Source organism: Sorex araneus, chromosome X (genome assembly GCF_027595985.1).
Source record: "Sorex araneus isolate mSorAra2 chromosome X, mSorAra2.pri, whole genome shotgun sequence".
Classification (NCBI taxonomy): Eukaryota; Metazoa; Chordata; class Mammalia; order Eulipotyphla; family Soricidae; genus Sorex; species Sorex araneus.
Genome location: NC_073313.1, coordinates 41,505,482 through 41,527,753, shown reverse-complemented (window position 1 = coordinate 41,527,753; position 22,272 = coordinate 41,505,482). Strand labels below are relative to the sequence as shown.

At 57.8% G+C, this 22,272-nt stretch overlaps 1 protein-coding gene across 7 annotated transcripts in view; it reads left to right on the top strand.

Moving 5' to 3' along the window:
- The window catches only part of BCOR (BCL6 corepressor), a 96,682-nt gene that overhangs the window by 66,646 nt on the left and 7,764 nt on the right, over positions 1-22,272 (top strand). For 4 of the 7 annotated variants that reach the window (XM_055122478.1, XM_055122477.1, XM_055122475.1 and 1 more), the window contains exons 2-9: positions 9,570-9,698; positions 10,860-10,938; positions 11,681-14,533; positions 15,430-15,483; positions 15,970-16,156; positions 20,294-20,545; positions 20,866-21,210; positions 21,750-22,075. In XM_055122478.1, the coding sequence (XP_054978453.1) occupies positions 9,613-9,698; positions 10,860-10,938; positions 11,681-14,533; positions 15,430-15,483; positions 15,970-16,156; positions 20,294-20,545; positions 20,866-21,210; positions 21,750-22,075 (4,182 nt within the window). In that variant the 5' untranslated portion in view covers positions 9,570-9,612. The remainder of the gene's footprint in view (positions 1-9,569; positions 9,699-10,859; positions 10,939-11,680; positions 14,534-15,429; positions 15,484-15,969; positions 16,157-20,293; positions 20,546-20,865; positions 21,211-21,749; positions 22,076-22,272) is intronic. The other 3 variants (XM_055122481.1, XM_055122482.1, XM_055122480.1) reach the window with 3 other exon arrangements.

Below are 22,272 nucleotides of genomic sequence, written 5' to 3'. Positions count from 1 at the left end.
TGTGCCCATAGGCGGCTCCTCATTCCCTGAGGGCCCCCCCCTGGAGCCCTAAGGCCGCTGGCCATCACTCTGAGCTGGAAGGGAGTGTCCCTCTGGGGGTTGGCCTCCTCCTGTGCCTCTTTCCCTTTGTTGCAGTTCTTTGCATTCTGCCTTTTAAAGGATTCCATATGAAAGGGCTTGGGTGTTCCCCCCCCCCAAGTGGGATCATTATATGGTTAGGAATTGATTCCAGAACCGGCATCCTGGTGCTTTCAGGCAAGCCTTTCCCTCGTAGGGTGAGGGGTGGGGGTTGGCGGGGCAGCAGTGGCTGGAGCCCGGGAGACCGACCTGGTTGGGAAGAGGTGAGAGCGGGGCTGGCCTGCCGCTGAGGCCAGAGGGGCTGTGGTTTGTTTGATAGGGATTAAGGCCGGATGTTATGAGGTCTCGGTGTGGTTTTCAATAAAGTCTGCCAGGGATTGCTTCTTTTATATCGATATGTATTTAAAAAAATGACTAGCGTGAGAAGCAAACCAGACCTGTATGGGTCCCGGCCGGTAGGAAGCTTACTGTGATCAGGTTTCCTGCTCCACTCCCAGAGGGGAAGTCAGCGTTTGATTGAAGCTACACTTGGTTCTCGACTCTCGGGATGCCGGCTCTGAAACAGGAGCCCTCCCCTCTCGGGCTACCCCCCCCCCCACTCCTTTCCCCTTCTCCCCTAAAAAGGCTTTGTGCGGGAAGATCTGCGAAGATCTGCACAGTAGGCACGGAAACCCCCCCCCCCTTCCTGGGCTCCCTTTGCTGAGAGTGTTTTGTGGGCAGTGGGTTTCCCCACACCAACACCCCCGCGCCGCTGTCTGAGCACACGATTCTCCAGGTGCAGCCTGGCTAGGGTGCACCGACCGAACTCTGCCCGGGGCCCACCAGGCAGTCAGGGTCTCTCCACCCCCTCCCCCCAAGACCCCAGGTAGCCCCAGAGAGAGATGAAGGTGGGGGGAGGGCGTGCCCTGGCACCTAGGGGGGGAGGGGGAATCTATGCGTTTCCTGCCACCATGGAGGTTGAGGGTGGCAGTGGTGGGGCACCTTGAGGGTAGGTGCCGCCTTGGGGCTGATTCCAAACTTGGTTTAATTGGAGCAACTCTTAGGCATTTAACAGTTTTGTACAAATGCAAACTTGAAATAGCTCTGGGCCTACGTCATTTCGGAAAGAACAAATGAAGTACAGAAATGTCCAAACTATGTAAATCTTCGAGTTGCTGCCCTCCCATAAACACATGACAAGTGCCAAGGCATTTCCAGTCAAAACACCCGCGGAACCAGCAGCCTCCGTCCTTTGTATTTATGATTTTATTAACAGCATTTTACACAGCATTTAACAAGCACAGCCTGCCTGCTTGTTCTGCATCACGATTCTCAGCAGACTGAGGGGTGGAAGGGTGGGGATGGCGGTGGGGGTCGGGGAAGAAGGAGGGAAGGAAGGACGGCTCCAGAGGAGACTCAGAAGGAGAAGGAAAAGCAGCTTGGGGGAGTTAGTTTCCAAGGGATCCAGAGAGAGGACAAAAGTGTAGTGCTTTGGGGGAAGGAATCACCTGGGGGTTGTGGGGAGTGGGGGGAAGCAGGGCAGATGTGAGATGTGGCAAGTCTCCACTTCGCGCCAGAAAGTGTAACGGAGGCTTTTTCAAAGGATACATAGTTGTCTGCTCTCAGCCCCGTACATCCTGGTGGAAAGTTTATAACGAAAAGTAATGCCTTTCTTAAGTCATAAAATGAGCCTTGTATGATTATTTAATTAAAATCTATTTAAGGACCGATTAGGCGTGTAATTTGCGCTAATAATGACGATTATGGAAATGTTCGACTTAACCAAAAATCATAAAGGAGACATTTTGATCAGTGGGGCGACCAGTAAGTATTCTGGGAGTTGGACATTTCCCGAAACGCAGAAGACAAGAGGCCGTGGGCTCCGGGCTGGATTCAGCGCGGGGTTGGCCCAGGTCCTGGGACAGGGTTGGGAGGAGCCGCCTGCCCAGCCCCCGCCAGCACCCCAGCCCTCCCCCGCTTTGCTGAGCCCCAAAGCCCGAGAAACTGCAGAGTCTGAACCACCTTGGTTGGTTCCCAGCGGAGGAAAGTGTGTGTGTGTGTGTGTGTGTGTGTGTGTGTGTGTGTGTGTGTGTGCGCATGTGTGTGCGTGTGCGTGTGTGTGTGGGGGGGGGGTGCACTTTCCTGACCCAGCAGCTCTGAAATGGCTGTGCTCTGTAGCTGTCACCATCAGCAGCGGCCCATGTAGGCTGCCTTGGCTAGCCTGGGCTGGAGCCTGGAGGGGGGGGTGCTGGGGGGGGAGAAGGGGGTCCCTTGTTCCGGAGAGACCTGCCAGCTGCTGGGCTTGGTGCGAAGGCAGCCACAATGCTGCTGTTGTTGGTTTGATCTCTAACTGTGGATTGTTAGTCTGGCTTTAACTATGTGGTAAGGGGGGAATGTGAAGGCTGTTTACAGCGAGTGCAAATAATGTGACAGCTGTTGGTGCACGAGCAGCGCGGCGCCTCCTCGCCACTTACACAAAGCGCGCACTATGCACTAGGCGGGCCGAGAGCTGCAGAGGTGGCCGCCGCTTTCTGGCCAGAGCGTCCTGAGATGGGCTGGGTAGGGAGGCGGGGCCCGCCTAGTGCTCACCTTTCTGGCTCCCCCCTCCCCGCCGCCACCGTCCCCCAGCCCTGCCGCGTGCGCGCGCTTGTGGGCTATGGTTTAGGCAATTTGTGGGCAGGAGGGCTAGAGAAGGCCCGCGGGGGTCGCCCCCCCTGAGAGGTGGGGTTCGGACTCAGATGATGACCCAGGGACCTGCAACACCGGGTCCCAACTGCTGCGGGGCGCAGCTGGGCACCAGAGGCAGTGTTTCCGTTGGGGGGGGGTCGGAGGCCGGGGGCAGCCGTCTTCTCTCCCAAGCCAGCTGGTGGGAAGAATGGAGTGTTCCCCGAAGGGCGGCCCCGCTCTGGTGCTGCCGTCGGAGATGGCCCCAGGATTCAGGCAAGTTGATAGAGGGCGCTGGGTCCCTGGCTCGGTGTGTCCATTCCTTACCCCGGGCTGGGGTGGGAGGAAGTGTTCAAGTTGGCTTTTGATGAATCCTCCCTCGGGTTAGGTTTTCTAGAGCTGGATGGAAAAGGTGCTGGCTGTACTGAGGTCGCCCACAGCGCCACCCACTCGACTTAATCAGCCGAGATGTCTCCCCACCCCCGCCCCACCCCCGCCCCCATATCCCGTGCGCCACTGCAAGGGCCCCGAGGGACTGGGGGGTTGACAGTCACTGTCCCGCTCCGAGTCCCTGAAGTGGCCAAGCAGGTGGACTCTGGGTGGGCAGGCTTTCCCGGGGTAAGTGGGGTGTCAGTTCCCCGCCCTCGGCCCCATGTGGCTTGGAGGATCCTGGAGAGCTGACTTCATTCCGTTTCCTGCCCTGTCGACGTGCCTTTGGTCTCGGGTGTACACCCTACGGGATATCTGCAAATCAAGTTCATTGCCACCCCCCCCTTCCCCACGTGCCCCCCTCCCCTCTCTGAGTTTGAATGTGGACCTCTCTGTCTTCTTGGGTTCCCTAGTGGGGAGCTGGGAGATGCTTCTGGAGTGATACATGAACTTCAGTGCCAGTTCTATAAATTGGTCTCTTTTTATGACGTGTGCCATTTTCTGTAGGAATGTTGCTTGCAAAACGAGTTTCGCCTTGGAGGAAAGGCGGAAAGATAAACAAGCCTGCAACGCCAAAACACTGGCAGTCTCTCCCTCCTTCCAGCTCTCTTAAAGCAGCCGGGCTGTATTTCCAGGATTAGACTCGTGCTGGTGAGGAGGGACTCTGGTTGGCTTTTTTTTTTTTCCCCAAGCAAATGCAAATTAGAGAAAAATAATTTTCTTTCAACGATATGCAATGTATTAGTCACTTGTTATCGTGCTCTGAGGCGGGCCTCATTTGCGCGTCTGCCAGCTCGCTCACATCTGCTCGGCGCTGTTCGGGGCATTTTAACCTTGGCGGTGTCGTGTCTAGTCCTACGGATCAAGGAGGAGTAATTAAGCTCTGAACAGCTACAAAAATTCACGGGCCCCCAATCTAAGACTGCAGTTGTGTCACACAGCATTGTTTGGGGTGTTCCAAGTTTCAAGATTGACGAGTAGACACGGGGTTCCTATTGTTCCTTGTCAGGAAAGTGGGAGTCCCTCTCCTCCCCTGACCCTCCCTCCCAGGCTTCCCAGGCCTGCCAGGAGGTATAACACAATCAGCGAGGAACGGGTGCTGCAGGCAGGCGTCTGTGTTCCGTGCATCTTTTATTCGTGAAAAGTTCCTTTGTGCTTCCTGCGTGTACTAACGATCCGCTGTTGTTAATAACCTTATGCTGTGGCCTGTTCCTTTGGTGGTGGTGTAGGGCTTCGGGTATTTTCTTCCTACAAAGCCCTAGTAGAGACTTGAATTGCAGTGACACCCCTGTCCGGATGTGTAGTTGGGTCTTTGATCTGGATTTGCCCCCAGGTATTTATGGGGGGGAGGGGGCTCTGTAGGAACTAGACTGAAGGGAGTTTCTGGGGTTTGGTGGGGTGCTCAGGATTCAGCCTCAGTTTCCTGTCCTGAGTCCCCTCCTGTTGAGCTTCCAAATACACCCGTCTTGCATGCACATGGGGCACAAGCAGGAAAGAAAGTGAAAGGAACAAAAAAAAAAAGCGTTGGCACCTTAGCAGGGGAAGGGGAAGTTCACCCCTTGAGCTGACCTGACACCCCACCCCCACCCCTGCTGCCATCTCCTCTCCCAAGCCGAACTCCCCCCAGCCAGCCCCTCTTAACTGTTGGCTCCCCTTGGCTTGCGTCACTGGGGGGGCCCGGGGAGAGCAGGTCAGTCGGGCAAGAGAGGAGCACAGCACGGTGCTGGCGAGGGGGCTGCAGTGGCAGGGGTGGGCCCCCAAACTTCTGTTCCATCAGAGAGTCCTTGGTGGGGCCAGGAGGTGCTACCTGGGCTTATGAAGGGAGACCGCAGAGGCACCCAACGGGTTAACTGAAGGTGGGGGGTGGTTGCGCAGGGAGGTCTTGGCCTCCCCGAGAAAGCAGGAGTTCCTGGAAGGTTCAGCGGGGGCGCGCTGCTGCGAGGGTGTGGGTGTGGGAGGGTGTGGGTGTGCGCTGTGCTGTGTGTGTGCAGGGGGGGGGGGACCTCAGTGGAGGAGCCCCGAGCTGCCCCAGTGTGTGGGGTGGGAGAGAAAATCCCTTTGTTGCCAACCGAGATCGCGCCCCTCCCCCACTCTCCCTTGCCCGCCGCCACTGCTGCTGCCACGGAGGGTCAAGTTCACAGCTTCCCCCCCCTCCCTCCTCCCCGAGGGGCTCTCTGCTGACCCAGGCCTCCCTACAGTAGAAGGTTCTGGGTGCACAGGGCTTTCATGGCCACCTCCCTCTGCCCGCCACCCCCTCCCCAGTTTATTACTAATGCAAAACTAGGGCCAGGGGCGTGGGGGGGGGGCGCCTCAGAGGCAGTGGAGAGATCCCAGGCAGGTGGGATCACTCTTCCCAGCCCCCATATCCTGCAGCCCTCCGTCCCTCACCCCCCACCCCATCCCGCACTGCTTCCCTGCGGGAGCAGGCAGGGTGTCACTTGGTTGGTCCGGCTCCCCTTGGCCCTGGAAGGAAGAAAGCCCTCTGGCAGCTGGCAGGACGGGCCCCACGCTGCATCTCCCACCCCCACACGGGCCCCTCCCTTCCGAAAATAGGCGCCTCTTCGCCCCTCCCTTCCTTGCCACCAGGCGAGAAGTGCCACTGGGCCATGCTTTGCGTGGGCGCTTCCCATGGGGTGTGGATGAAACACACACTCCTGAGGAGAGGTCCAGCTGCGGCATTGCCAGGGGTGGCTACACCACGGGCTGCCCCTTGCGCGCAGCGTGGCCCGGCTGAGCTGTTGACCAGCAGGATTCCACAGCAGAGGGCAGCTTCGTCTTTAGGCAGACAAGGGGCCAAATGTGTACAGACGAGGGCCCCGAGGTGGGAGCCACACACCGGCCCAGAGACAGGCCGCGGGTAAAGGAGGGAACCGGTGCCGGCGTGGTCTCCACGGACCCCCCCACCCCCATGCCCGAAACAGGCCTCCCAAACGTGTCCAAACTTTGTGGACATCTGACCGGGTCAGATAGTCGCGGGCAGGGAGGGAGAGCCCAGGAGGAGACTGTGGGCGCGTGTGGCCCCCGGGAAGCGCGGCTTCTGGAGCCACGGGAGTTGGGTGGTAAGGCTTTCCACCTCGGGGGGCAGCTTGGCAAGTGGTGATGTGCAGCCTTCACCGCTGCGTCAAGGGCGGAGGCAGTGGAAAGTGGCTTGGTGGTGCCAGGAGGAGCCAGGGAGGGGAGCAAAGAGAGGTGCCAAGAGTGGCGGGGTGCTGCCTCCCCTCCCTTCCTGCAACCCAGCCTCTCAGGGTCACTGCTCCTTCCTTCCAACCCATTCGTTGTCGGGCCGCAGAAATCGCCTTTAAAGGGGAAAGAAGCTCACTTTTCTTTCTGCCGCCATCTGCGATCGGGTCCCTGTGGCACCAGAATGGGCAAAACAGGTCCCGCCCAGGGCCGCGTGACAACACCTCCCAGCCCCTACGCCCCTTTTCAAAGAGGCCAACAGAGCCTTTTCTCACGGAAGTCCCGGTTTGGGGCCCTTTTACCACTGTTTGCCAGTCCGGCCCTTCACCCCCGTCCTTGACTTCCAGAGAAATGACTGCCCCCGTCTGTTAAATGGGGGGGAGGGGAGGAGGGGGGGTGTCCATGTTTGGAAGCAGGATTGCACTTCCAGGTAGGTCTGTCTCTGCATGGAACTGGATGTTCCAGCGGACAGCCGGGAGTCTTGGCTACGCACCCCCACCCCCACCCGTCTCCCCATCTGACCTCCCCACAGCCGGCTTCCCTCTGCAACACTCCTTCCCCCCCTCCCACCCCGCCCAGCCGCCACCGGTACTGGAAAAAGGGGTTAAAACCCAGTATCAAGGTATAGCTCAGCAGCTCACATCACGAACAGGTCGGTGCTTGTAAAGTGCTTTTCATGAGTGACTTCACACATCTTGGCACTTCTCGAAGCCTCGGCTGCATGTGGAAGGAAGGGGTGGGGGTGGTGTTGAGAAAGAAGGGCGAAGGAGCCTCTCTTATATATAGCAACCAGAAACCAAGAGTCTGTTCTGTCGTTGTCGTCGTCGTCGCTGTGCGGTCATGTCATCTGCTCTCACCGTGTCCCCCAGCTGTGGCCGCCCTTCCCTCTTCCCCTCTTGATTTCAACTGGCCACTTCTTGGGTGAGCTGCGTGCTCTTGCCGGCCCTCGCTCCCCCAGAGCCCCTCAGTTCTGCCTGCCGGCGAGGTGCTGGAGGACACGGGCCCCCACCCTCCACGGGGGAAGGGAGTGGACGTAGGTTGCAGCTGCACCCATGGAGAGGGGGCTGCGGCTTCGACTTATCGCCCCAAGCATGGGCCTCCTGCCAGCCTGGGCCATTCCTGGGGCCTTATCTTTGGCCAGGAACCCGAAGAGTTAAAAGTCTAGCTTGTTGCAATGAAATTATGGCTGGCAGTGGCGCCGTTGTTTGTTCAACAGACCTCCACTTTTAAATAGTTCACAAAAAGTTTATGGGGCAGCTAAGAGTGTGTGTGCGCACGTGTGTGTGTGCATGCACATGTGCGTGTGAGCGTGCATGTGGTCAGCCAGATAGAAGGACACCCCAGTCAAGTTAAATCCTGACTGTTCCCTTGCAAACAACCCTGTGCCCCCCCCCCACACACACACACACATCCCACCCTTGAGTCTGACCTGTGCGTGCACACATTGTTCGGCGCCATTCCTGGAAGGGAAAGGAGCTTTTTTTTTGGGGGGGGGTGCTCTGAGGACCAGGCCACTGGTGAGCAGTGCAGGAAGGAAGGGAGAGTCACAAGTGGCTTGTCGAGGAGGAGGCTGATTGCAAGGACCTGGCCCCCAGGCCACTGGAGTCCTTGGGCCCCCCTGCTGTCTTCTCCCCTTGTTTCCTGGAGTTAGCGCGAGGCCACTGCTGCGGCCCCTGACCAGGCGTGCTTCCACCTCTACCGAATGTCCACCTTTTGTTTGAAAGGGACAGCAGGGCCAATCTGGGAAGGGGACACCCCCTTGAAGTCCCCATGCGTCCTGAGAGTGGCCTTCCCCTAACGAGGGTCATATATGTGGACGGTGGGAGAACAGCACGTGAACCCTGGCCCAAGGTAGGGCACGGGGGGGGGGGGTCCCTGCACTCTGGAAACCGCCCGTCTGGACTGTAGGTCTTGATTCGATGTCTAGGGGGCCGGTGGGGGTTGCTGCTGGACAAAAAGAGTGAATTAGGACAAAAAAAGTGCTCCCCGTGCCCCGGCTCTCCCCAGAAAGGGTCCCGGACCTGGTACTTGCAGCCCAGCCCCAACGTGACCGGCTGCCCTGGGTGCTGAAGTGTAAAAGCAAGTATGCACGCTTTAGTTTCTTCCCCACCCCCCACAAAGGGAACATGTTGACTTCGGGAACATTTGGGCTTTCGGAAACTGTGAGGGAGGAGAGAGAAGTTTTCCCCTCGATGATCTGTGCGCGATGATTTCACACACGGGCTCAGCCTGTGTAAAGACGCCCTGGCTGGGCCCGGACAAGGGAGACTGTGATGTGTTTGTGAGCCGGGAATTGCCCAGGGCCATCGGTCCCAGGCATTAAAGGCTCCCCTACTTATTAACCCAGCATTTAACAGCAGGCTACGGGCTGAAGCGCAGTCAAAAGAAACGGCTCAACCTCCAAAGAGCAATTAAAATCCTGCACGAGGATAAATCACGCGCCGTGATAATCCTGTTAATAAAATGCAGCTTGTCCTGACCCTTCACTCATGCAGCAAACTAGAATGTGATGGGGGGCTGGGGGCGGGGAGGGGAGAGAGGCGCGCTTCCCTCTTCTGGCTCCCCCGCCTCCCCTGCCCGGTGGGTGGGAGGCTTTTGCCCGCTCCCCATGTGCCCGCGCCTCAAACCCTCGAAACCAAGGGTTGCTAAGACTTCTGCGCTTGCTAATGATTTCTTGTCCCCAGTGAGCAGGCGTCATTGAATTACTCAGCCACCTCCCTGTGCTGCTCTCAGGCCAAACTCCTCCACCCCCCACCGCCCCACGCTTAATCGAATCTCGGGTTGGGGGTGGGGGGGGCGCTCTCATCAGCCCACTGCGTCTTTGAACCTTCCGTCTGTGAGTGACACAGCCCACCGCCTGGGAACCCCTCGGAGCTGTGGCCTCCATGCGGGGCCGTGTAGTGCCTTTTAGCCCCAAGCCTAGCTGGGTGCGCTGATCCCTCACATCAAAATGTGCTCCCCCAAGGCCGGGGAAGGGAGCAGTGAGGTATCTATGGCGGCGGGGGAGGGGAGAGGGGTTGCTGTGTACTTTGCTGAGGGTGGCTTGGGCTGTCCCCTCCCCCCCCTGCCCCCCCGTGCCTCCTGGGAGGGCTGTTTCCCAACCCCTCACTCTTAGGGTTCCTTCCTGCTTCTCAAGCCTACACTATGGAAATGCCTAGAAAGAGGCGCCGTTCCGTTCTTTATTAAACCTCTGGTGATCTTTTCTTTCTCCCCCCCCTCCTTTTCTCTCCCTTAAACAGACTAGACGCTTGAAGCCAAGCTGCCATCCAGGAAGACGAAGACATGCTTTCAGCAACCCCCCTGTATGGGAACGTTCACAGCTGGATGAACAGTGAGAGGGTCCGCATGTGTGGGATCAACGAAGACAGGTGAATAAGCGGGCCTCTCCCCTGTGCCCCAGGCCCTCACCTTCTCACAGCCGGAGTGGGCCTGAAAGGATGGGGAGGGGGCGGGGGAGGGGAGGGCGTTGGAGATCTCCCGCCTAGCTGGCGGCCCTTGATTTACAGTTTTAACGGGCAACCTGGCTCAGCGAAGCATTGCCGCCCTTTAAAAGATTAGCCCCTACAGCGGGCCCTTTCAGTGTGCTTTCGTCCTTAATTTATTATTTCATATTTATGAAGGAGAATTAATCCCAGTCTATATGCTGCTTTAACTCGAAATGTCAGGACTGTGGGCCCAGGTGGATCGGCATGCGATGTGCTTTTAAAACAAATAGTTTGCTCAGTAATAAACGGGGGGCGAGAGCCATCCTTCCCATCAACGAAGCCTCTGCTCCCCTGCTCTCACTGCCCTCGCCCCCCTCCCCCAGCCCCACCCTGCCACCCCTGCACTCAGTCCCCCTGCGCCCCTGCCACTCTTCCTAGTGAGTAATTTGGAGGGGCAGGTAGAGGCCGCTAAGCGGCGGATGATTGAAGCAGCTATTCGGGGGCAATGACGAAACTTGCCTCGGCTGCTTGTCAGCGATTGGATCCTGGGGATTTGGAAGTTGGCACCGAGCACTGGCTTTATCGATGCTTGCTGATAATAAGTCCCTGGGCAGCCGCAGCAGCCTGGCACAGATGTGCGGCTTCCTCGGGAGCCCAGAGCAGCTGACATTTGTGTGATATCCGCGTGTATCCCCCATCATTTTCATCAAGGCAGTCAAATATGGCTTCATCATCACCATGGAAACGCGTGTCATAGGCCCTGCTACCGAAACTTAGGAGGGGCAAGTTTGATAAGCCTCGGGGGTGACCCAAGTGATGGGGCTCAGCCAGGCCTGCAGCTCCCGCCTTCCGGTTCCCCTAGGGTCCCCAGTCAGCTTGGCAGCGGTGTGCGGATTGGTCTCTCGGTACGCGCAGGGGTGGTGGTTTCCTTCACGAGGCCTGCTCCAGGTGATTGATGGTGGCCTCTGCGGGGCAGGGGAGACCGTGACCATAATGGGCCGGGGCTGGAAAATGCCATTAGGAGAAGCGGGTCTGTCCTGGGGTGAGTCGGAGGAGGACTGAGCGGAGAAGCCTTTCGTGATGTTGGTGTGTCCTTTGAAATAGGAAGATTCCTGTAAATGATGGTGACGCTTCCAAGGCCAGACTGGAACTGAGGGAGGACAATCCCGTGAACCACAGTGTGGTAAGAGCTGGACGGGTTCTCTCGGGGTGCCACGGCTCTCCGTGCTCACGGAGCCTACTCAAGGGTTGGGGTTTCCATTCGAGCGGAGTGTAGGGAACCCCCAATCGCCCCCACTGGGCTCTCCCCCAAACTCTTCTGCCTCAACTCTAGGTCCCATGGAGGGGAGAGAGCAGGGGGTGCCCCCAGGCCAATGTGCCCACTGGATCCATTGCCATCCTCGGGGTAGATCCTTGGCAGGGGACTGGGGAACACAGACCTGCCCTTAGACACCAGCAAGAGAGGCGGGCGAGAGACACGGCTTCTGTTGGAGCCCGGAGAAGTCCACGCCAGTCCTCCCGTCCCGCCAGCCTACGCCACCAGGCACTTGTTCTGTGCAGAAGGGCTGGGGTTCTGAGCCCCCGGGAGGGCGGTGCTGTGAGGAGGGGAGAGTCGCTGTTGCGTGCAGCTCGGGCTTTTTGCTGAGAAGGTGAATTTTCCCGAGTTAATAGATCACTGAATTAATGTATGGGCCCAGCATCTAAAGGGGTCGAGGTTTGATATGCGTCCAGGATACTAGTTGAATAGAGAAGTCTCTAGGGCCACGGGGTTTGAGGAAAGTGGGGGGGGGGGACCCTTTCTTTCTTAACCCTTTCTGCTTGGATTAGAGATCGGGGACCTCTTGCACTCCGGGTTCTACTGGGAAATGGCCCCTGCGGCTTGACGGGCCTGCCCTGAGTAACGCCCCTGTCCTTCTCCTGCCAAGGTGGACGCGACCACGGCCCATCGCATTGATGGGCTGGCGGCACTGAGCATGGACCGCACGGGCCTGATCCGGGAAGGGCTGCGGGTGCCCGGCAACATCGTCTATTCGAACTTGTGTGGACTGGGGGCCGAGAAAGGCCGGGAGGCAGCCACAAGCACCCTCGCAGGCCTTGGCTTCTCTTCCGAGAGGAATCCAGAAATGCAATTCAAACCCACCACCCCCGAGACCGTGGAGGCTTCCGCTGTCGCGGGCAAAGCCCCCAATGGCTTCAGTGCTATCTATAAAACACCCCCTGGAATACAAAAAGGTGCCGTCCCTACCGCTGACACCCTGGGCCTGGACCGACCTACCAGTGACAAGCAGAACCCACTTAACATCAATGGTGCTAGTTATCTGCGTCTTCCGTGGGTCAATCCTTACATGGAGGGGGCCACCCCCGCCATCTATCCTTTCCTGGACTCGCCCAATAAGTATTCACTGAACATGTACAAGGCCTTGCTACCTCAGCAGTCCTACAGCTTGGCCCAGCCGCTGTACTCGCCGGTCTGCACTAACGGGGAGCGGTTCCTCTACCTGCCTCCCCCTCACTACGTCAGCCCCCACATCCCCTCGTCCCTGGCATCGCCCATGCGGCTCTCGACGCCTTCGGCCTCCCCGGCCATCCCACCGCTGGTCCACTGTGCAGACAAGAGCCTGCCCTGGAAGATGGGCGTCAGCCCCGGGAACCCGGTGGAGCCACACGCCTACCCTCACATCCAAAACAGCAAACAGCCTCGGGTGCCCTCGGCCAAGGCCGTCACCAGTGGGCTGCCAGGGGACGCCGCTCTCCTGCTGCCCCCCTCGCCTCGGCCTTCCCCTCGCGTGCACCTGCCCTCCCAGCCCCCCGCAGACACCTACTCAGAATTCCACAAGCACTACGCCAGGATCTCCACCTCCCCATCGGTCACCCTGTCGAAGCCATACATGACGGTCAGCAGCGAGTTCCCCGGGGCCAGGCTCTCCAACAGCAAGTATCCCAAGGCCCCGGAGGGAGCCGAGGGGGGCCCATCTGGGGCCGGGCACCCCCGGAAGGCCACAGGGCAAGACAGGAAGGAAGGCAGCTCGCCGCCTCTGTTGGAGAAGCAGCCGGTTACCAAAGACACCACCGACAAGCCGCTCGACTTGTCCGCGAAAGTGGTGGATGGCGGCGAGGCCTCCAAAGCCGAGCACGTGAAGAAGATGCCCCCCACGGTGCTGGTGCACAGCCGAGCCGCCGGCGGCTTAGTGCTCGCGGGAAGCGAGCTGCCGAAAGAAACCTTATCTCCTCCCGGAAACGGCTGTGCTATCTATAGATCTGAAATCATTAGCACCGCTCCCTCGTCCTGGGTGGTGCCCGGGCCCAGTCCCAACGAAGAGAACAATGGCAAGAGCCTGCCTCTGAAAAACAAGGCCCTGGACTGGGCCATCCCCCAGCAGCGGAGCTCTTCGTGTCCCCGCATGGGTGGCGCCGACGCAGTGGTCACCAGTGTGCCAGGGGCCGTGCCCAGTGGCGGCCGCCCGGCCTCCGCGTCGCCCGCCCCCAACGCCAACGCCGAGGGCAGCAAGAGCAGCCGCAGCACGGTGGACACCACCCCCTCTGTTATCCAGCACGTGGGCCAGCCCCCCACCACGCCAGCCAAGCACGGCGGCGGCGTCAGTAGCAAGGGCACCAAAACCAGCAATCCCGAACCCAGCTTTAAAGCAAACGAAAATGGCCTGCCGCCCAGCTCCATCTTTCTGTCCCCTAACGAGGCGTTCAGGTCTCCTCCCATCCCCTACCCCCGGAGCTACCTCCCTTACCCAGCTCCCGAGGGCATCGCCATCAGCCCCCTCTCTTTACACGGGAAGGGACCTGTCTACCCGCATCCCGTGTTGTTGCCGAATGGCAGTCTGTTCCCTGGGCACCTGGCCCCCAAGCCTGGGCTGCCCTACGGACTCCCCACAGGCCGGCCAGAGTTTGTTACCTACCAAGATGCGCTGGGGTTGGGCATGGTGCACCCCATGTTAATACCTCACACGCCCATCGACATCACTAAGGAGGAGAAACCCGAGAGGCGGTCCCGCTCCCACGAGAGAGCCCGCTACGAGGACCCCAGCCTCCGGACCCGGTTCTCCGAGATGTTGGAAGCTAGCAGCGCCAAGCTGCACCCCGAAGTCCCCGCGGACAAAAACCTCAAGCCGAACCCCAGTTGGAATCAAGGGAAACCCGTCCTCAAAAGCGACAAGCTCGTCTACGTCGACCTCCTCCGGGAAGAGCCCGCCTCGGTGAAAACCGATGCCACCCTGTCCAAACCCAGCTTCGCCGCTGCCGAGAGCGGGGCCCAGAGCACTGAGCCCCCCCAGCCCCCCGCAGAGCCAGTCCTGCAGCCCCACCGAGATTTCATTGCCCTGCGGGAAGAGCTGGGGCGCATCAGTGACTTCCACGAAGCTTATGCCTTCAAACAGGCGCCAGGCCAGTCGGTCTTCAGCCTGAGCAAGGAAAACGTGCCAGCGGGAACCCCCAAGGAGACTCTGGGGGTGCCAGTCTCCGCTCCGTTTCTGGAGCCGAGTCTGGCCAGTGACAGTCCCGCTGTAACTTTTGGTAAAGCTCAAGAGGATCCCAAACCATTTTGCGTGGGCGGTGCTCCCCCCAACGTGGACGTCACCCCTGCCTATACCAAAGAGGGAGCCGATGAGGCCGAGTCCAGCGATGGCAAAGTGCTGAAACCCAAGCCATCCAAGCTGGCCAAGAGAATCGCCAACTCCGCCGGTTACGTGGGTGACCGATTCAAGTGTGTCACGACCGAACTGTACGCTGACTCGAGTCAGCTCAGCCGGGAGCAGCGGGCATTGCAGGTGAGCCCCCCGCACCCCCAGCTCGGTTTCAGTAATTTGATCAGTTGTCAGTAGTCGTTTTTTGTTTTGTTGTTTATTTTTTGTTCGTTTAGTTGGGTTGTTTTTTTTGTTTTGTTTGGTTTGGTTGGGTTTGGTTTTTTTTTTTTTTTTTGGTTGTTTGGTTGGTTTTTTGGTGTTTTTTATTTTGGTTTGTTTGGTTTTTGTTTTTATTTTTCTATTTTATTTTTATTTATTTATTTTTTTAATTAAATGTATAAGGAGGATGGGATGGGAGTGGGGAGGGGACAGCAAGCCAGGGCACTAGGCAGATCTGGTTAACGAAGTTTATGGTAATTTCAATGTATGTAACGTCCAGTAAAAGGGGGACTGAGCGCTAGTACATGGGAGAATCTTGTCTCTGGCTACTTTAAGTTATTCTGTAGATGTTAAGCAAACTCTGCTGGAATGCTGATAACGGAAGTTGTAATTACTGCGAAGGCTAGCTAAAGACTGCATGACGTTTACCTATCAATTGCTTTGATTTCTCTTGCCGTTTTACTATACGTTTTAACAAGTAGACCTAAAAGTACTGTTTAGGATGCCTGAAGTGATACTTGGTGGAAGTGTGTGGCAGCCGCATGTCTGGGGTCTGCATTTTTTTTTTCTTCACAAAAAAAAAAAATAAGAAAGAAAAAAAGAAAAAGAAAACTTGCTTTTAAAGGGATAGAGTGTATTTAACTTGCTAGTGAATTATGATAGATGTTGTATAGGAATTTCCTTAAGATATTTTACTTTTAATTAAGAGATAAATAAAGCCAAATTGTTTTTTGCAATGTTAAGAAAAAAATTGGTTTATGCTTATAAAAATGGATGAAGTTATCTAAATGATCCATTGAGTGCCCATTTTAATTACATAGATGGAAGGATTACAAGAGGACAGTATTTTATGTCTACCCGCTGCTTACTGTGAGGTCAGTTCTTCAAATTTTTATTACTAGAATCTTACATAAACCTTTTGAGTTAAATTTCATTTCCAAATATACCAAGGGAAGTTTGTGGGCCATGGTCGTCTTTATTCATTGTGCATTTCGTTTTCTTTTCTGTTGTTTTATTTGTTTTGTTTTCTTTGCGTTGTGTTTTTGTTTTATTTTATTTACCTTCCAAAGAGAGTGTCTGTCTCTATGCACTAGTGTATGTATGGATGTACATACACACCGCATATTTATCTATATACACGTGGCTTTATGAATAAAGAATGTGACTACTCACATTTAGATTCTCTTAAATTTGTACCTCTTACATTTTAAAATATCTTCGTTGTATCGTAAATTGTGGTTGGTTTTGGGCAAGCCTTTCTTGGAAAAGACTTTTTCCTTTGAGGTAAGGTTGGTGAAATCTCTGTGGTGGTAAGGCATTGTGTTTTTTTTTTTTTCTTTCCATCTCCCTTGTCTTTCTAGCGTGCAATGATGCGCTTCTCCGAGTTGGAGATGAAAGAGCGAGAAGGGGGCCACCCTACAACCAAAGACTCCGAAGTGTGCAAATTCAGCCCCGCTGACTGGGAACGGTTGAAAGGAAATCAGGACAAAAAGCCAAAGTCGGTCACCCTGGAGGAGGCCATTGCTGAGCCGAATGACAGTGAGAGAAGTAAGTCACCTGGCGGGCAAGGGTGGTAAGGGACGGGGTGCATTGAGGGCAGAGGATAGACAGTTGCCAGGGGAGAAGGGACGGCTGGTTTATTCCTGTGGACTTTTGTAGACACCGGGAAGCTAGGCGCCTAGGAAGCGTCCTTTCCGGCTCTTGGTAATAGGGTCCCAGCAGAGGGGTGACTGCCTCTGGGGAATCCCTCTGTTCACCCCATCCCCTTCCTAGCAGTTGCTGTGCCTCAGTGGGGTGAAGGTGGTGGGGGGACTGGAGGGGGATCATACTTCTTTCTCTGTGGCCTTTTTGTCCCCCATTCTTAGGAGTGGACAGTGGGAATGGAGCGATAGCACAGTGGGTTGGGCGTTTGCCTTGCATGTGGCCGACCCGGGTTCCATCCCTGCCATCCCGTATGGTCCCCCGAGCATCGCCAGGAGTGATTCCTGAGAGCAGAGCCAGGAGTAAGCCCTGAGCATCGCTGGGTATGACCCAAAAAGCGACAAATAAATAACTTTTTTTTAAAAAGTGGGCGGTACCATACACCCGGCACACAGTCAGGTCTCACCTTACCAGGCAGCAGGCTGGCTTCTGTCTTGGAGGCCAGCTGTGGCAAGAAAGCTAGCATTGCCCCTGGCTCCCAGTTGCTGGTTCCCTCCCCGCCACCCCTCCGTGCCGCCTGGGTTCCCAGAGCTCTCAGCGGCCGCTACAGAAGGGCTAGCTGCTTCTCCCTTGGCAATTGAACCCATTCCGGGGCTCTGTGGCCTAGATCTTCCCTCTCTGTTCTGGGTTGACAGTGAGGAGGAAGAAAGCGGGAAGTGAGCCAGCCTCAAGTGTTAAGGCCATGTTCTCTGCTTTGCCCAGAAAGTGGCCATACACACACAGGGTGGCTGATGCCCACCCTTCACGTGGTGCCAGTTTCCCGCCACACTGGGACCTTACAGAAATTAAAGGCTGGGCATAGCCAATGGACACTACCTGAGGGACCATAAGATACCCCTGAGGGTGGGAAAGAGGGGGAGGGGTGTCGTCATTGTGTCCTGCTTCCTCTGGCTCCTGTAAGACAAGGTACCTGCAGTCCGAGGGCCCGAGGTGAGCTGTCGGCCTTGAGCCCTGAGGGACAGGGACAGCTCCAGGCACCGCCTTCGTAGGGTGCTTTGGCCGGCTCTTACCAGGAGGGGTAGGTTTTAAAAGTAGCCTCGTGGGCAGGAGGGACAGGTCAGGAGTAAGGTGCTTGCCTTGCACGTAGCCAGCCCCAGTTCCCTCCCTGGCACCAACTAGAGGGTCCCCTAAGCACCAACTAGAGTGACCCCTTGAGCTCAGAGCCAGAAGTAGGCATGTTCCCTTGGGGGGAATATGTGAGGCCAGGCTCACCCCTTGGGTTTCCCGCCTACAATCTCCAGTCCTCGGAGCAAGCGGCTCGGACTCCGCTTGATGGGAAAAGGCAAGGAGGCTCCGGCCCTTCCTCCTTCCTTGGCAGCCTAGGAGCTGCTCGGCAGCAGGACCGGGGTGCGGGAAACGCAGCTTCCACAGAGCACGTTTCCGAAGCTCAGTGGAGCTAAGTGCACCAGCGTCCTCCTGCCTTGGCTATGATGGGCGCGACTTTGAACAAGGTTAGCCTGCAGTCGCCCTGATGTTTGACCGCCGTGGGTAACCCCTTCCATCCGCGCCCACCTTGTTGAGGACTCACTCGGTGGGCGTGGGGGTAGGTGCTTCGTTGCCTTGGGCCGTTAGAGTGCAGCTTCTATGAGGTGGGGCTAAGTCCTAACCCTGATGCGCTATTGGGAGTCCTTAGCAAACCAGCCACCGAGCCCTTCACACTCGTGCTCACGAGGGGTTGAGGGGCGTGGTGACAACTCCATGGCGTGGAGTCCTGGTGCCTTGCTGCCCTTCTCTGCAGTATGTGGAGGATGGAATGGGACACCCTCTGAGCTGAGTGACCACAGAAGCACCACAGCCACCCCGGGTGGTTTTTCTGGTTGTTTCTGGTCACGAGTGATGTCGTGCTAGGTCTTGAATGGACAGGGTTACTCCCGAGGGAATCGGGAACTGGGGACAAGGGGGTTTCATTGGATTGAGATCTTTTCATGATCTGGGCAAGAAGACCGTCAAACAGGTGTCTGGGGCGGTCATTGCAGTGGCCCCCATGGAGGGTTCCCGATAAGAGTTTAGGAAGAGGAACCACAGGTACCATACTATGGGGCGGTCCCCAGGGGACCATGCAGAAGAGGATCAAGGACAGGATCACCGCTACTGCCTGAGGGGTTGGGGGTGGTGTCCCTGTTGGCCCAGTCCACTTTTCCCAGGGGGCTGCCAGAGGAGACCAGGAAAGGGCTTCTTTCTTTCTTTTTTGTTTTCTTTTTGAGTCACACCTGGCGATGCACAGGTGTGTTACTCCTGGCGGTGCTCAGGGGACCATATGGGATGCTGGGAATCGAACCCAGTCGGCCTCATGCAAGGCAAATGCCCTCCCCGCTGTGCTATCGTTCCAGCCCCGGGACTTCTTTCTTAAGGGAACACTTAGTCATCGGGGAGTGGTCACTTGGTCATAGCCCGCCAAAGCCACCTGTGAAGTCTTCCAGGAGTAGGGGTGGCAGAGTCTGGAGATGAACCCTAAGCCTTCAGCGCAGGGACAGACCCTCCCTCCAAGGATGGTGGCATGGGGATGGCCCGGCAGGGTCTGCGTTGTCCACGTGCGGGTGGAATGGGGACCCTTGCTGAAGCCTTTGTTGACATCACCAGGCACCTGGTTGGAGGCCCCTGGCTGCCCTCTCTGTGAATGTTCCAATCACCTCTGGGGTTCTTGGCACAACCCCCGTGCCCCTGGTCTTGCAGGGAAAGCCGGTTGGATGGTAGCAGTCATGAGTAGGGAGCGCGCACCTCTGAAGATTTCTCACCCAACCCGGACACAGGCGTGGAGGGGCTTTTGTTGAAGTGCTTTCTCTGGCCTTCTCCCTTCCCCCACCCCCACCCTCCGCGCCTGGCCTGTGTTTATGAAGCCCACTCCGGGGAGGCCACTTGCAGTAATGGTCCCACTTTACAACTGGTGGGGGCGGGGAGCAGGGGCTGAGTTGTAAAGTGGCACTGTTACTACTGCCAGAGTGCTTAAGAGGGTCACGGGGCGGCCTGAGTGTGAGCCACAGTGGCAGCGTGGTTCCATGGAAGGCCCGCAATGGGTTTGGGGCGGTGGCTTTCCTCCTGCTGCGGCTGAGCCGTTGAGAGCCTCACTGGCCGGGCTGGGCAGGGCAAGCGTCCCCGGCTTGTCACCGTGGTGAGTGAGAGGAGAACGGCTTGGGACTCCTCCATCCCTTGGCAAGTGGCCCCATCTCTCCCAACTTTTGGCGGGGGCAGTGGTGGATAGGATCAGCATCTTCACGAGTGGTTCCCTGACTCCGTCTCGCAAGGAACCCCCGTACAGAGTTCGTGCCCCTGACCACACGTGGCTGGCCGAGGAGAGGGCGGCTGGGAACCTGGGTGGTCATATGGAGTGGTTTGCTGATTAGCAGGGCCCTGGGCTAGCCCCTTCTCCGGCTGAGATAGGGAAAGCGTGGGGTGCCACCAGGCTGGGTTTGAAGGCCGAGTCCTTCGGCAGCTCTAGGCTGTAGCAGAGGGGACCGCAAGGGCGCGGGCATCGTGCCGGGAGCACAAGGCAGAGGGGCGGGGGGTGGGGGGGACCTGGTGTCCCGGAACTGCTGGGGTCTAGAGGGCAGGAAAGGGGCGCAGCTTCTGGGTCCCTTCACCTGCTTTCCTCCTAGGACTAAGTGAGGGAGGTGCGGGCACGTGGCTGGGGGAGAGGGTGAGTCCCAGCTCCTATTCACCCCTGCTAACCAGGTGGACACAGAGACCTTCTTGGGGTGACATGGGGGGGGGGGTGGCTGTTCGGCTTCTCTGTCGCATCAGCCCTCTGTTTCCAAATCACTACCTCGACAGATTCCATGGACATCCTCCGGGCAGCCTGGCCGTGGGGGGCCTCTAAACTGTGCAGGCAAAGGCCCAGGGAGCAGGAGGCACCGTCGGGACACAGCCCACAGCTAGCGCCTGTCTGTGCCTGAGCTCCTCCCGCTGCTCTCCAGAGACCCCTCGGCAGGGAGAAAGTGGGTGCTGCCCCTACATGTCTGGGTTCCTCTCTCCCCACCCCCACCCCAGGCGAATACAGTGCCGGAAACAAACAGGACCCCTCGGAAGACAAGGAGCTGCCTGCGGAGAAGTACTTGGTGGACAGGCAGCCTGTGAGCGAGGCCGCCCCCGAGCCCGCGGCCCCGGACATGCCACACAGCCCAGCGCTCCGGCTGGACCGCAAACGCAGGGCATCCGGTGACACTGGCCACGCCGAGACCCCGGGGGATGAGCTGCCTGAGGACCCGCTGCTGAAAGCCAAGCGCAGGAGGGTGTCCAAAGGTGAGTTGGCGGCTTCCGCGGCCAGAGGGACCCCCCCCACCCCACCCCTCGCCACGGGGCACCCGAGGGAAGCCCCCACCCCCTTGCCCTCTCGACGCCCCTCCCATGTCCCGCCGGCCCTGGAGCAGCCACCGCACCCCACTCCCCAAAGCCAGAGGTAAACACCCAAGACATAGGCGCCCCGCCCCGCCCCCCAATCCTGACACCTGAGCCAGAGAGCGTGCCCCCCGCCCCACCCCCACCCTCCTTAGTGATAACGTTTTTGTTCCCCCCTCCTCCCTGGGGGCTTTTTGATTAATTTGTAGTTATTTCTCCATTAGATGACTGGCCTGAGAGGGAAATGACACCCAGTTCCTCTAACCACTTAGAAGACCCACATTATAGTGAGCTGACCAACCTGAAGGTGTGCATTGAATTAACAGGGCTCCATCCTAAAAAGCAACGCCACTTGCTGCACCTCAGAGAACGCTGGGAACAGCAGGTGTCGGCAGCCGAGGGCAAACCTGGCCGGCAGGGCAGGAAGGATGGGACCCAGGCCGAACAGCCTGAGGTTACCGCGCAGGGCAATAACATCCCCGACGAGAAAGCGGGCAGGAAAAGGGCAGAAGGCAAAGGACACAGAGGCTGGCCCGAAGACTGTCTGAAGCCCGGAGAGCCTGAGCAAGGTATGCCGGAAGTCACCCTGAAACTGGAGGGGGCTTGGGGAGGGGGGCGTGCAGGTGCAGGCAAGCACTGGAGAAGCGGAACGCCAGGCCAGGAGTGGGTCCCCGGTCTTCCACTTCCTTTCAGAATCTACAGGGCAGAGAGAGGGAGCCCAACTTCTCTGGCTTGCTGGTCAGCCCGGAAAGTCCGAGCACCCCCTCCCACCCCCCACGGGAGTGGGGATTGGTGCCTCTAGATCCTGAGCCCGGGGTGAGGGTGGGGGTGGGGGGGCTGGGGAGAGCCTGGCTTCTGCCCTGTGTCCAGGCCTTTTGAAGCAGCTTGGCTTTTGTGGGTTAACCTATTTGCCGTTTGAATGTGGGATAATTAAAATATTAATGCTTTGAAAACGTAATTGGTATATCTTAAGGGAGGGGAAAAAAAAAACTGAAGCCGCTCCAGTGATCAGTGCTAACAATGGGCTTTTTCTTTGCGCACCGGCTACAAGCCTGTAACGCCTGCTTCTTCTCCCCCCCCACCCGCTGCCCCCCCCCCTCGGATTTAGGCTTGCCTGTGTTCTCCGGCTCTCCGCCCATGAGGAGCCTTTCATCCACCAATGCAAGCGGCAAAAAGCAGACTCAGCCAAGCTGCACGCCAGCCTCGAGGCCGTCTGCCAAACAGCCCAAAATTAAAGAAAGCCAGAAGACAGATGTGCCGTGCACAGACGAGGAGGAAGACTGCCAGGCTGCCTCCCTGCTGCAGAAATACACCGACAGCAGCGAGAAACCGTCCGGGAAGAGACTGTGCAAAACCAAGCACTTGATCCCGCAGGAGCCCCGGCGGGGCGGGGCGCTGCCAGGGGACTACTACGTGGAGAACACTGATGGCAAGGTACTCCTGGCCCCTCCTCACTCCTCCCCTGCGCCCCCATCCAAAGCCTAGACTCTGCCACCCAAGCCTCGGGCTTGGAGGACTTTGAAACTAGTCAGAAGCCCCAGTCCCCAAAGCTCTCGCACTGTCTGTCCTCCAAAGCCAAGGCCACAGGGAGGGGTGGTCCCCTTCTGAAGTGCCTTCAACCCTGCGTGCCC